This window comes from Brienomyrus brachyistius, chromosome 8, assembly GCF_023856365.1.
Source record: "Brienomyrus brachyistius isolate T26 chromosome 8, BBRACH_0.4, whole genome shotgun sequence".
In the NCBI taxonomy this organism is placed as follows: Eukaryota; Metazoa; Chordata; class Actinopteri; order Osteoglossiformes; family Mormyridae; genus Brienomyrus; species Brienomyrus brachyistius.
The window spans coordinates 7,937,420-7,951,541 of NC_064540.1; the positions used below are offsets into that span (position 1 = coordinate 7,937,420).

A 14,122-nucleotide genomic window follows, 5' to 3' on the forward strand; every position below is an offset into this window, starting at 1 on the left:
TATTACAATGTGTCTTTTTGAACTCGATATGGACAATCTGTACAAATTTGGCAGACTAAGTTCTCTTGTGATCTTGTTTCAGAGAGTCCATTTACAGCATCCAATACAACATCCGCTCATTCATGAATGTGAAAACCTGGCCATGGATGAAAGTGTACTTCAAGATCAAGCCACTCCTGAAGAGCGCAGAAGCTGAGAAGGAAATGGCCAACATGAAGGAAGAGTTTGGGAAGACCAAAGAAGAACTGACGAAGGCACTGGCCAAGAAGAAGGAGCTAGAGGAGAAAATGGTTTCCCTGCTGCAGGAGAAGAATGACCTGCAGTTACAAGTGCAATCAGTATGTAAATCATCTGATTTTGTGATAGAGATATGAAAATACTCTAACCATAATGACTGGTAAAAATTGTCTAGTAAGGAGTAATTTTGATCTTACAACTTGAAAAAATGACTAATTTGTACGTTTAGGAAACTGAAAATCTCTCAGATGCAGAGGAGAGGTGTGAGGGTCTCATCAAAAGTAAAATCCAGCTTGAAGCAAAACTCAAAGAGACAAATGAGAGGCTGGAGGATGAGGAGGAAATCAATGCTGAGTTGACTGCCAAGAAGAGGAAACTGGAGGATGAGTGCTCTGAGCTGAAGAAGGACATTGATGACTTGGAGCTGACCTTGGCTAAAGTGGAGAAGGAGAAACATGCCACAGAAAACAAGGTTAATGTTAAATCATTAAGAAAATGACACATTTGACTATTTCCTTAACTCTTTGTAACCAAGTATGGAATGCTTTCCTCTCAGGTTAAAAACCTGACAGAGGAGATGGCCACTCAGGATGAGAGCATTGCCAAGTTGACCAAAGAGAAGAAAGCCCTCCAAGAATCACACCAGCAGACCCTGGATGATCTCCAAGCAGAAGAAGACAAAGTCAACACTCTGACCAAAGCCAAGACCAAGCTTGAACAGCAAGTGGATGATGTAAGGAAAATAATTGTTAAATGTATTATACCTCTCAATACCAGAAAAAATACATTTCAGATCCATAACCTGATTTCTTATTTAGCTTGAAGGCTCTCTGGAACAAGAGAAAAAGCTACGCATGGACCTTGAGAGAGCCAAGAGAAAGCTTGAGGGAGACCTGAAACTTGCGCAGGAATCAATAATGGACCTGGAAAATGACAAGCAGCAGTCACAGGAGAAGATAAAGAAGTAAGAATATCGTTCAAGTAAAACTGCAAGAAATAAACAGTCCCTAGTTGATCCCCAGGTTTGAAAATGATACTGAATATTAGGAATGTGTGATTGTTGTCCACAGGAAGGACTTTGAGACTAGCCAGCTTCTGAGCAAAATTGAGGATGAACAGTCACTGGGTGCTCAGCTTCAGAAAAAGATTAAAGAGCTCCAGGTAAACTTACTTCAAAGGAACAATGTGGAGAAATCCAGTACTATGATTTACACACTCTCATGTATTTCAGGCTCGTATTGAGGAGCTCGAGGAAGAAATTGAGGCTGAACGTGCTGCCAGAGCCAAGGTTGAGAAACAGAGGGCTGATCTATCCAGGGAACTTGAAGAGATCAGTGAGAGGCTTGAGGAAGCTGGCGGTGCAACCGCTGCTCAGATCGAGATGAACAAGAAACGTGAGGCTGAGTTCCAGAAGCTGCGTCGTGATCTTGAAGAGTCCACCCTACAGCATGAGGCTACAGCTGCTGCCCTCCGTAAGAAGCAGGCTGACAGTGTAGCAGAGCTGGGAGAACAAATCGACAACCTTCAACGTGTCAAGCAGAAGCTGGAGAAGGAGAAGAGTGAATACAAAATGGAAATTGATGACCTGAGCAGCAACATGGAGGCTGTTGCAAAATCAAAGGTATGAGGAAACTATGATGTTTCAGGCAATTAAAGCTGATTTGTGGACATCACACTTTTTTTTACAATTTTTTTTTTCCATTCTGACAGGCCAACCTGGAAAAAATGTGCCGCACCCTTGAAGATCAACTAAGTGAACTTAAGTCAAAGAATGATGAAAATGTTCGCCAGCTAAATGACATGAGTGCACAGAGAGCAAGACTCCAGACCGAGAATGGTAGGTAAAATACAGACTACTTTTAGGTAATAAATATGAATGGCAGTAATAGCTATAGTAAAAGTACTATGATTTTGCTTCATTTGTATATTTAGGTGAATTTGGTCGTCAGCTTGAGGAGAAAGAAGCTCTTGTTTCCCAGCTGACTAGAGGTAAACAGGCCTACACACAGCAGATTGAGGAGCTCAAGAGGCATACAGAAGAGGAAGTCAAGGTAACTACAACTGTAGCTCTAAAGTTTAGCAATAAGCAAGACAAGTAAAAGGTATCCCTTCATATTAATATTGATTGAAAAGCCATCATGATTAATCAATTAAACTCGATTATTAAAAGGCACCGACTCAAAATTTCTTTCTCAGTTACTCAGAAATATAGTAGAAGGAAGATGGAGCAGAGCAGGAGGGTCCAAATAAAGAGCATCAGTTGTGCGGAAGCATTTCATATTAAAAGTCAATGGAAATGCAGTTGACTGTCAGTATGGTAAAGCAAAAGTTATATATCACTACAGCAGGAATGCAAAACAATTATATCTTAAAATAAGGCATTTAGGTTGAAGGACTCCTCCACTAATGCGAGGTTAGCTATAGACGTGCCATTTAGCCACTGAGAGTAGCCGAGCCTGTCTTAGTCCTAATTTTGACTTAAATCATTTTAATTTGCCAAAATAATATCTGCTAAACAAAAATTAGTCCCATAACTTAGCAGCATCATCTTATATGATACGGTACATAATAACCACATAATACTGACGCCCCTCTACTTACAAATGAGATATGTTATGAGCGGCCATTCGTAACTGGGAGTACGCAAGCTACGCTGCTGTGCAGCGGGAGTATTGGTCAGAAGTCGTGCTACCCGGAATTGGAGCACAGAAATAGAAATTGATGCTGCGGACAGGAAACGGCAGCCCAATAAACACAATTTGGACCTCTTTGTTCATATGTCTGAAAGTTCATAAGTTGAAAGTTCATAACTAGAGGAGCGTCTGTATTAATAGTTTTTGTGAATGTATTGTGTAGAAACCATGATTAAATTCGCAAAGCTTGCTAAGCTTTGCTTTTAGTGACTGACTGACTAAAAAAGGTGCAACTTATACATGGTTTGAACCCAGCAGACTACTGCAGTCATTGCTATGCAACAGTTACGTAACCATGAAATGCGAAATCAATATTTTAACATTGTGCTTTGTGCAAACCATATTGAGGGCGACACAGTGGCACTATGGATGCTTGGTGGAATCATCAGATTATTTATTAGATATTTGATATAATTGATAGTGACGGCCCAAGAAACAAGGTATTCATACTGATTTTTTTCTTCATTGTTTTCCATTTTAAGGCCAAGAACGCTCTGGCCCACGCTGTGCAATCAGCTCGCCATGACTGTGACCTCCTCAGAGAGCAATATGAGGAGGAGCAGGAGGCCAAGGCTGAACTGCAGCGTGGAATGTCCAAGGCCAACAGTGAGGTGGCTCAATGGAGGAGCAAATATGAGACTGATGCCATCCAGCGTACTGAGGAGCTCGAGGAGGCCAAGTAACTACACTGATTCGATATATTCACTTAACTCCATAAATGAATGTAAAAGTAATTCAGCTGAAACTAAAATTTCACTCTCCACAGGAAAAAGCTTGCTCAGCGTTTGCAGGACGCAGAGGAATCTATTGAGGCCGTCAATGCCAAATGTGCTTCTCTGGAGAAGACTAAACAGAGACTGCAGGGTGAGGTGGAGGACCTCATGATCGATGTAGAGAGGGCAAACTCTTTGGCTGCTAATCTGGATAAGAAGCAGAGAAACTTTGACAAGGTAAACAAATATATCGAGAGAATTCCCTGCCAGTTTGCCAGCATAAACAAGAAGGAGAAATTTACTTCTAATGCTAACTACCTGCCTTCAACTTCATTTTGTGTTCAATATTTTCTAGGTCCTGGCAGAATGGAAACAGAAGTATGAGGAAAGTCAGGCAGAGCTGGAAGGGGTTCAGAAAGAGGCTCGTTCTCTCAGCACTGAACTGTTCAAGATGAAGAACTCCTATGAGGAAACTCTGGACCACCTGGAGACCATGAAGAGAGAGAACAAGAACCTGCAGCGTATGTTTCCATATTGATTTTAATAGACTCAAACTCCATGAAAATTACACTAATTATACCCTATTACAGAAGCTTATTAATTAGATTCATTTTCTTCCATAATAATATCTATTCGTTTACTCTTCAGAGGAGATCTCAGACCTGACTGAACAAATTGGTGAGACTGGAAAGACCATCCATGAGCTTGAGAAGGCCAAGAAAACAGTAGAGACAGAAAAGACAGAAATCCAGACTGCTCTAGAGGAAGCCGAGGTAATCACACCGTAAAGGTGGGGGGAAGTTACAACAATTCCTTCTCCAAGCTTTTAGCTTCACTAACATGAAGACTATTCCATACTCTAACTACACGCTGTGTGAAGTAGTGCTTTCTCAGTAGTACCATAAAATAACAAAAATGCTAGGGTACAAGAGGTATTACATGTATTTTTCATCATTTACCTTCACAGGGCACCCTGGAGCATGAGGAGTCCAAGATCCTACGTGTCCAGCTGGAGCTCAACCAGGTCAAGGGTGAAATTGACAGGAAGCTGGCTGAGAAAGATGAGGAGATGGAGCAGATCAAGAGGAACAGCCAGAGGGTCATTGATTCCATGCAGAGCACTTTGGATGCAGAAGTCAGGAGCAGAAATGATGCTCTAAGGGTCAAGAAGAAGATGGAGGGAGACCTCAATGAAATGGAGATTCAGCTCAGCCATGCCAACCGTCAGGCTGCTGAGGCCCAGAAACAACTGAGAAATGTCCAGGGACAGCTTAAGGTATGTATACAGTTATCCTGACAATAATAGGGAAGAGTGTATCTCTCAATAAGAAGATAATGGAAGTCATGTTATTCTACAGGATGCCCAACTGCACCTTGATGAAGCAGTCAGGGGACAGGAGGACATGAAGGAGCAGGTTGCCATGGTGGAGCGCAGGAACACTCTGATGCTGGCTGAGACTGAGGAGCTGAGGGCTGCTCTGGAGCAGACAGAAAGAGGCCGCAAAGTGGCCGAGCAGGAGCTGGTCGATGCCAGTGAGCGTGTTGGACTGCTGCACTCCCAGGTATGTTGAATATATCAAACGTTATGTATGATCTCCCTGGAGACATTGTTCCAGTTATTTGCATTTGTATTAATATTAAAAATATATCAATGTCTTTCAGAACACCAGTCTGATTAACACCAAGAAGAAGCTTGAAGGTGACCTTGTTCAGGTCCAGGGTGAGGTGGACGATGCCATTCAGGAAGCCAGAAATGCAGAGGAGAAGGCCAAGAAGGCCATTACTGATGTGAGTCGTTGAAAATATGACATATTTAAACATAGAACCAATGTCACTTGAACAAACAACTTCAACATACGATTCTTTCAGGCTGCCATGATGGCAGAGGAGCTGAAGAAGGAGCAGGACACCAGCGCCCACCTGGAGAGGATGAAGAAGAACCTCGAGGTCACAGTGAAGGACCTGCAGCACCGTCTGGATGAGGCTGAGAGCCTGGCCATGAAGGGTGGAAAGAAACAGCTCCAGAAACTGGAAGCCAGGGTGAGTAATGCAACTGATAAATTGTCTGCATGAGAAGGCTACTAACTTCTTATCATTTGGTAAGTATAAAGTAAAAAAAAAGGGATGGACATATACTGGAAAAATTTCTGAATTTTTACATTTAAGGTACGCGAGCTGGAATCTGAGGTTGAAGCTGAACAGAGACGTGGAGCCGATGCTGTTAAAGGTGTCCGGAAATACGAGAGGAGGGTCAAGGAGCTTACCTACCAGGTAGATTTTTATATATGTTTATATCAACCTTTATATTAATTTTTACAGAAACATGTCAGACAGTACAGTGAGGACTGCAGGTATCTAATAGTGTATACTTTCTGTAGACTGAGGAGGACAAGAAGAATGTGAACAGACTGCAGGATCTGGTGGACAAGCTGCAGCTGAAAGTGAAGTCCTACAAGAGACAGGCTGAGGAAGCTGTAAGTATCATTTTCTATATAAGATGCTAATTTCCTCATTCCAAAGCTGAGCCACAATATGGTTCCCACAAAATTTGCATTAAACTCATTCTGATCATTGTCAAGTCCTGCCAAGCCGATCCTTCTGTTTTGAGCCACATATATTATGTATTTGTCTTACTTTTCGTCTCTACCCTTCTGTGATTCACTACAGCTGCCTCTTTTTGTGCTCCCTCGTTAGTCCCTGTTATAAGTGCATCCCAGTCCTGTATTTCCCAGTCCTAACATTGAAGTTGCTATCTCTGTTAGTTTAGTTGAGTCCTAGTTTTGAGCTTCCCTGTTTTTTCCTGTATTTTGATTTAGAATAAAACCACCTTGTTTTTGCTCTGATCCCTGTTCCCATGTCCTCTGTCCTGTCCAACACAACACTGATCTTCTCATGAAATATTATGACCGTATGACCTGCATCTTGAACCAAGACATTATGTCTAAAATGTTTTGCGTTTTGAGTCTTTAAAGAGTATAATTGTTTTTTATCTTGAACTACTTAGTTTATTCTAACTCAGACTGTCTTAAAAAGTTCTTATTTGTACATTTGTACATTAAAAGGCAACGTTACCTCGAATCAGTTCAAATTTCTAATATTTCCCAAAAACCTTTACTTATAAAAAGCTACCAATATGGTCCAGATAATGGTGAAATTCCCAAAATGGATTATCTGTGAATCGATCTATGAAAATGCCAACTTGAACTGATGAGATCTTTGACTGCTGTATAGGAGGAGCAGGCCAACACTCACCTGTCCAGGTTCAGGAAAGTGCAGCATGAGATGGAGGAAGCCCAGGAGCGTGCCGACATCGCTGAGTCTCAGGTCAACAAGCTGAGAGCCAAGAGCCGCGAAGCTGGAAAGGTACAATAAGTTCCAGTCATGCCTATCACACTGCACTCTATGGTTAAGGATGTCAGGTATAAGGCAGCGTACGTCCCACATGGATATCCGTCTGCCACACTGACTCTCAGCAATTTAGAGACACCAATCCACCTGACAGCTGGACCCACACAGACACTGGGAGGACCTATAAACTTCATACACACAGTCATGGGGGGGATTTAAACCCTGGAGGCGGGAGGCTACAGTGCTCATCGACTGTGCTAGCTCCACATACTCTATACCATTATAATATTGAATGTATCAGAGAGGTATTTACCAGAGATTTTTAATGTTTACTGCATAATAAACTGTATTAGTATAACTGTGAAAACAGGAAAGAATCTAAAGCATTCTAACTGATTGTCTTATTTCTTTAAAGGGCAAGGAGGCCGAATGAGGGATGAAAACAGCCTGAGACAAAGTAACAAGAAACCATATAATATGACTTTCTTGTGAATTGTCTTTCTGCAACAAAACGTTAATAAAGTTACTTATTCATGTCTGCAAAAAACCTGGTAATTTTTTTTTATTAATATGTCTATGCATCAGTTTTACAACACTGACAACAATTATTAATACTCTTTAGAACTTGAAGCACTGTCAGACTATTTTAAAAGCAACTACAATTCTTATGGCATTGTGTTGATTATTTTCTCTCCCAAAATATAAGAAGAATTTAAGAGAACTTTTAAGAACATTTCCAGAACATTTTGGCAAAATGTCATGGAAAATGGCTTTGACATCATACATAGTTTCCCAAAAACCCTTTGCAAATATATTGCAGTAGACTGGCAGGGGGGGTGGCATGGTGGTGCAGTGGTTAGCACTGTCGCCTCACACCTCTGGGACCCGGGTTCGAGTCTCCGCCTAGGTCACATGTGTGCGGAGTTGACATGTTCTCCCCATGTCGTCGTGGGTTTTCCTCCAGGTACTCCGGTTTCCCCCCACAGTCCAAAAACATGCTGAGGCTAATTGGAGTTGCTGAATTGCCCGTAGGTGTGCATGTGTGAGTGAATGGTGTGTAAGTGTGCCCTGCGATGGGCTGGCCCCCCATCCTGGGTTGTTCCCTGCCTCGTGCCCACTGATTCCGGGATAGGCTCCGGACCCCCCGTGACCCAATAGGATAAGCGGTTTGGAAAATGGATGGATGGATGGATAGACTGGCAAGGGTAATTTAACAAACCAATAAATTGGAGTGCATTTACAGATTCAAAGATTCAGTTCAATTTAATTTGTAGAATTATGTGATCAGTGATCATTGTTGACACACCACAGCACACAGCAAAATGTGTCCTCGCATTTAACCCATTACATGACAGGAGTGGGCAGCTAATTCAGCGCCCGGGGAGCAGTGCCTCAATGGTCGGTTATTCGAACCAGCAATCTTTAAATTACAAGGGCCCTTCTCTAACCATTAGGCCAGACTGCCCCTTTATAGCACCACTTAAACATTACATTGCCACAAAACACAATACATTATTTCTGCCCGGTGCCCACAATGGCAAACATTTGCAATATACAGCAAGCCAGAAGTGACAATGGCAAAAAAAAAATAATTAGTAGGAAGAAATCTTGGAAGGAACCAGACTCAATAGGGGAGCTTGTCCTCCCAGGGTCAGCAGAGGAAGCCGAAATAATGAAACCTTGACTCATATGCTCCGAAACTGTAAAGTGGATTAAGGCAACAATGGTGTGGTCCAGACAGGAAGATAACTGGCAACCTGGATTTCAAAAAAATCATCACTCATGCATATTGTATTCACATGGATTTCATCATAAAAACCACTTCTCAAATATAAAACCAGACAACACATATTCATAAAGAACATACTGTACACACTTTTTAAATATCAGACAACACGTACACATAGACCTAAATTTCTTTCAGGAACACACTGCTTGGCACAATTACCATTTTCCTAAATTAATTTCTCCACATATTTTTGCATCATCTTTAAAATACGATGTCCCAGGATATTCTAAGTGGAGTCAATGTATTCTATTTGTTGTACAGTCGAACCTCGTTACTACGTACCCCGGATACAACATTTTCACCTTTTCCACGTACAGGTTTCTAATTCCCGTTTTTAGCCTATGTATTATTCCAACAGCAGCCATTGTTTACAGCGTACACCCTTACAGCGTAAACTTCGATACAACATCCAAATTTCTAGAGAAAATAAGAAAACTAACCATCATTACAACGTACAGCGCTCTCCCCGCCCACCACAACTTGTGTCGCTACATCTACCTGTATATACAGTGATATATATATATATATCATATATATGATCTTCGCCCGACAATGCAAACAAAAATAACTGACTTTTTCAAGGCATAGACTGTCTATATTTAAAGTAATATTCAAACTTCCCGCGTCAAATGAGTTGCCTTGACCGATCGTTACTGGACTGCGTAGTAATGGCTTGTTAAGTGTTGTGTGCGTATTCTTTGTTTATTAAACCTTGTGAAATACCGGTCATGCCGGTAATTGTGAATTCAGAATAATAATGGAAGTAAAGGATTTTATGATTTAATTTGACCAATATTTCATTAATATTTTCTGGCCAAATGCCAATTTGGATGTGAATGTTTATTTAAAAAATCCATTTTGACCAGCCGTTGTGTATTTTCGTTTATCGCCGGCCGGCACTAAGTAATCGTGAGTAATTTAAGGAAAATTTCAAGGATCCAAATGAGCTTTGTCGAATTATTTAACAAGTAATAATGTGTTTGTTTGTTTTGTAGTCAATTTAAGGGTCAGTTCTATTAAAGTTTTATCATTTACATGGATATTTCGTGAGTTCTTTCATCCATCTTGCACTAAGTGGTTACAACGTTCTATGCTTATAACATACATGTTTTTGATATCCCATCTTGTACGTAGTAATGAGGTTCGACTGTACTTTTTTTAGATTCATCTGAGACTTATATATGATTGAAAATGATTCCCCAGAAGCAAAATCAGACAACAGTTTTCTTTGAAACAAAAGGATCTATGATTTCACTGTAGTTTTCCTTGTTCTGGGGAATTTTTCAAAAACCAAAAAGCAATGGGAGAAACCATGCAGTGGATGTGCAGGGCAGGCTTACCAACATAGCGGCGATAGGTGTCAGCACTTTCTGGGCTGCAGTTCTATGGCAGGAAATCCTATTTATGTAGAAATATACAGTGCCACCAATGTGCTTTGTGAACTTGGAGAAGGAATTCGGCCGTTTCCCTCGGGGAGTCCTGTGGGGAGTGCTCCAGGAGTATGGGATGCCAGGCTTCCTTATAAGGGCTGTTCAGTCCCTGTACGACTGGTGCCAGAGCTTGGTCTGCATTGTCGGCAGTAAGTCAGACTCGTTTCTGGTGAGGGTTGGACTCCGCCAGGGCTGTCCTTTGTTACCGATTCACTGCCCTTTGTTCATAACTTTTATGGACAGAATTTCTAGGCACAGCCAGGGCGTTGAGGGTGTCTGGTTTGGTGACCTCAGGATTAGGTCTCTACTTTTTGCAGATAATGTGGTTCTCTTAGCTTCATGGAACCGTGACTTTCGGCTCACACTGGAGCAGTTCACAGCCGAGTGTGAAGCAGATGGGATGAAAATCAGCACCTCCAAATCTGAGACCATGGTCCTCAGTCAGAAAAGGGTGGAGTGCTCTCTCCAGTTCGGAGAGGGGGATCCTCCCCAAGTGGAGGAGTTTAAGTATCTCAGGGTCTTGTTCATGAGTGAGGGAAGGATGGAGCGGGAGATCGACAGGCGGATCGGTGCGGCGTCAGCAGTGATGCGGTCACTGCATCGGTCTGTCATGGTGAAGAAGGAGCTGAGCCAAAAGGCGAAGCTCTCGATTTACCAGTCGATCTACGTTCCTGCCCTCACATATGGTCACAAACTGTGGGTCGTGACCGAAAGAACGAGATCGCAAGTGCAAGCGGCCGAAATGGGTTTCCTCCGCAGGATGGCTGGGCTCTCCCTTAGAGATAGTGTGAGGAGCTCAGTCATTCGGGAGGGACTCAGAGCCGCTGCTCTTCCTCATAGAGAGGAGCCAGATGAGGTGGCTCAGGCATCTGGTCAGGATGCCTCCTGGAAGCCTCTGTGGTGAGGTGTTCTGGGTATGTCCCACTGGGAGGAGGCCCGGGGAAGACCCAGGACATGCTGGAAAGACTATGTCTCTCGGCTGGCCTGGGAACGCCTCGGGATTCCCCCAGAGGAGCTGTTAGACTGCTGCCCCCGCGAGCCGACCTGGAAAAGCAGTAAAAGACGCATGAATGGATGGATGATAACACTGCAACAAAAGATGATGATGTGCGCACAAGATAATTAACTATAAATTCATACGTGTGTCAAAGGACTTCAGATACACACAGAGACCATATCATGGACAGAATTCAACTAATCAAGTTTCATTTTCACATTAGAATGTTATACAATGACATTCTTACTGCTCTTGTATGGGGCACCAAGTGTCAAGTGCTCATTTTCATGTGCAAAAAATACATTCTGTGCCACAAAAAACTCTCCAAGTATAGTATATATTTTTTGTATGGCTTATATTTATTTACTTTGTTTACCACGTGCCTATTTGTTACATGTCTTTCTCTCGTCTGCACTGAAAAAAAAAAACTGGAGCCACGTCATCTCGTCTCTCTATGTACCTGTACAGTATGTAGCAGAGATGACAATAAAGTTTACTTTGACTTTGACAAAAAGCATTATTTAATGACGAAATCAATAATTTTGTGGACAACATATGCTTTGTGGTGCGTTTCATGACTCGGCAAAAGACGAAGACGTATTTTGTGATTCCACAAAATCAGTTTCATCCATGAAATGACTGTGATCATTCATAACATACATTTTGTCTACAAAATGATGTAGTATCACTCACAAAATGCATTTTCAACACAAAATTAGTTTATTTAGGTGATAAAATGCATTCTGTGAATAAAATAACTTTCTTCTGTCCATCAAATGTAAGGTGCTGCTGTAATAATTTAAACATTCAATGCTCTTTAATTACTCTGCAGAAAAGTAGAGCTTGATATCTGGTGTGGGGAGGGGACCAAATGTCCCCATAATGTGGTAAAACCATTGACGTCATGGGGACCATTGTTTCTGAAAAAAACTGGGAAAACTCAGTTTTATAAAAATCTGAGAGGAATCAAAAAACAAAAAATTCCAAAAATCTTGTATTTTGTTTGGTTACTAGGGTTAGGGTAAGGTTGTCATGATTAGGGGATTTCCCATAGAAATGAATGAACACTCCCCACAAATGTATGAATACAAACACCTGTTCTTGTATATGTGTGTGTATGTATTCTTGCTATGCGTGTATGTGTGTGTGTATTCTCACTATGTTGTAAGGGTTTCCTCCCGCAATCCAAAGCCGCTTGCAATGTGTGACTGTGCGTGCATTATGCATCCTGGATTGCACTGGCATTCCATCAGGGATGTCCCTTCCTCTGTACCCTCTGCTGCCTGGTAAAGGCACCAGGATCCCCGAAGTCCTGACTAAGAGGATGGAAGATGAATGCATGGCTGGATGGATATCGGGAATTAATTTGTTGATTGATATAATTTGGAAACCAAAGCAATACAGCAAAGGCATAGAATCATATTAAAGAACTGCATTAGACACACTAACATTGCACAATCATTCTACAACAAACAAAAAACACAATCTTTTATGCAGATGATTTTCTATTTCAAATAAATTTCAGCGGTAAAAGTCACTTACTTTTCAGCATGATATTCCTCGAAACCCAACATCTAAGCGACCCGAGCTTCGACACTGCTGAATATCAAAGTAGGATTGAAGCTAATTTACAATAAACATCACAACACAGTGACAGCGATGCTTTGACAACCAAGCTGATCAAGCAGCTATATTTGTATTTTGTCCTAATAAGAACATACAGCAATGACCAGGATATCAAGTGTTACATTTTATGGGGTATATGACCTGATCCCACTTTGTCACATGTGTAATCACTCCAGAATTTTTAATACTCCCCCGTCTTCATTTGCCCGTATCATATAACCACTCTGAAGGAAAACTGTCCCACCAGAGGATAAATCTTATAACAGGATTGTATAATCAGATCCTCTACTGCCATATATACTTGCCTGAAAAATAAGGTCATGCTGCAGTGCAAATTCTGAAGTACAAATGATAAAGTTCACCCTGTTTCCCATCTGGCTGAAAGAAAATTGGGTAATGTTATTGCTCACATATTCTTAAATTCAGTCTTTAAGGGGTGAGATCTCAGCAAAGCAATTTATAATGTGCCACTATTCTGATTCAGTATGATTAATGAAAATTTCAAATATCTTTGCAGTATTAATAGTACTTTGACGGTAACAGTGATATTCATATTGACTTATATGGCTGACATGTTTCTCTAAAGCTCTAGCTTGCAAGTCAGTGAAAATACTGAGTGCTGGCAGCTATAAACAAACAGTATCAATGCAGGGACTTTGACACAAGCAATGACTAATAACTGCAATATATCTCATAAGCAATATATTTTATGAGAGAAATAGATTATAAAAATATGAAATATGTGTAAAAACACATAAAAACTGGATGAATTTATGAGTTTCCACACATTTGTAGATTTGATGATAAAGGAAAAATATAAGTGAAAGTGTTTAGAAGGCAAAGGAAGCACAATTCAAATTATCTCAGTTGTCGTGTGACAAACCTATTTTTTATTATTCAACATGTTTATTCACCAAATTAAAGACTAGTGTGAATGCTGTGCTGTTTTTATTGCCTTATTTACATAATTATTTTAACTTGTTTTAAATTGCATTCCTGTGTAATTATTATACCCAGGAAATTTGTGATGAATGCAGAATGCTGAGCAGTTGTGCAGTTTCCCTGCAGTGGTATGTGGCATTAGGCTCTGCTCTGCCTGTGCCAAAGCTGTTAATAAGATGGCTCAGAATCAAGAGAACACATGTAAGACTATAACGTGCAAGATGTTATGGTATTTATAGTATTATTTAAATTCAATTCAATTGAATTCTATTTTTTTTACAGGAATCATTAAATGAGCAAGCAAAACTTCCATAAAAATGTTACCTAATTTACTAAGAGAAACTGTA

At 40.9% G+C, this 14,122-nt stretch overlaps 1 protein-coding gene and 1 long non-coding RNA gene across 2 annotated transcripts in view; one reads left to right on the forward strand and one right to left on the reverse strand.

Annotated features, from left to right (window-relative positions):
- Positions 1 to 7,538, forward strand: part of LOC125747550 (myosin heavy chain, fast skeletal muscle-like) — a 34,906-nt gene extending 27,368 nt beyond the window's left edge. The window contains exons 22-41 of the mRNA XM_049022900.1: positions 83 to 338; positions 467 to 709; positions 794 to 970; positions 1,056 to 1,201; positions 1,308 to 1,398; positions 1,469 to 1,858; positions 1,948 to 2,074; positions 2,170 to 2,288; positions 3,413 to 3,609; positions 3,697 to 3,880; positions 3,999 to 4,164; positions 4,292 to 4,416; positions 4,611 to 4,919; positions 5,002 to 5,205; positions 5,306 to 5,431; positions 5,513 to 5,683; positions 5,810 to 5,914; positions 6,022 to 6,117; positions 6,875 to 7,006; positions 7,407 to 7,538. Of these exons, the coding sequence (XP_048878857.1) occupies positions 83 to 338; positions 467 to 709; positions 794 to 970; positions 1,056 to 1,201; positions 1,308 to 1,398; positions 1,469 to 1,858; positions 1,948 to 2,074; positions 2,170 to 2,288; positions 3,413 to 3,609; positions 3,697 to 3,880; positions 3,999 to 4,164; positions 4,292 to 4,416; positions 4,611 to 4,919; positions 5,002 to 5,205; positions 5,306 to 5,431; positions 5,513 to 5,683; positions 5,810 to 5,914; positions 6,022 to 6,117; positions 6,875 to 7,006; positions 7,407 to 7,424 (3,382 nt within the window). The 3' untranslated portion in view covers positions 7,425 to 7,538. The remainder of the gene's footprint in view (positions 1 to 82; positions 339 to 466; positions 710 to 793; positions 971 to 1,055; positions 1,202 to 1,307; positions 1,399 to 1,468; positions 1,859 to 1,947; positions 2,075 to 2,169; positions 2,289 to 3,412; positions 3,610 to 3,696; positions 3,881 to 3,998; positions 4,165 to 4,291; positions 4,417 to 4,610; positions 4,920 to 5,001; positions 5,206 to 5,305; positions 5,432 to 5,512; positions 5,684 to 5,809; positions 5,915 to 6,021; positions 6,118 to 6,874; positions 7,007 to 7,406) is intronic.
- The window catches only part of LOC125747568 (uncharacterized), a 42,888-nt gene that overhangs the window by 26,306 nt on the left and 2,460 nt on the right, over positions 1 to 14,122 (reverse strand). The gene's annotated exons all lie outside the window — the stretch shown is intronic.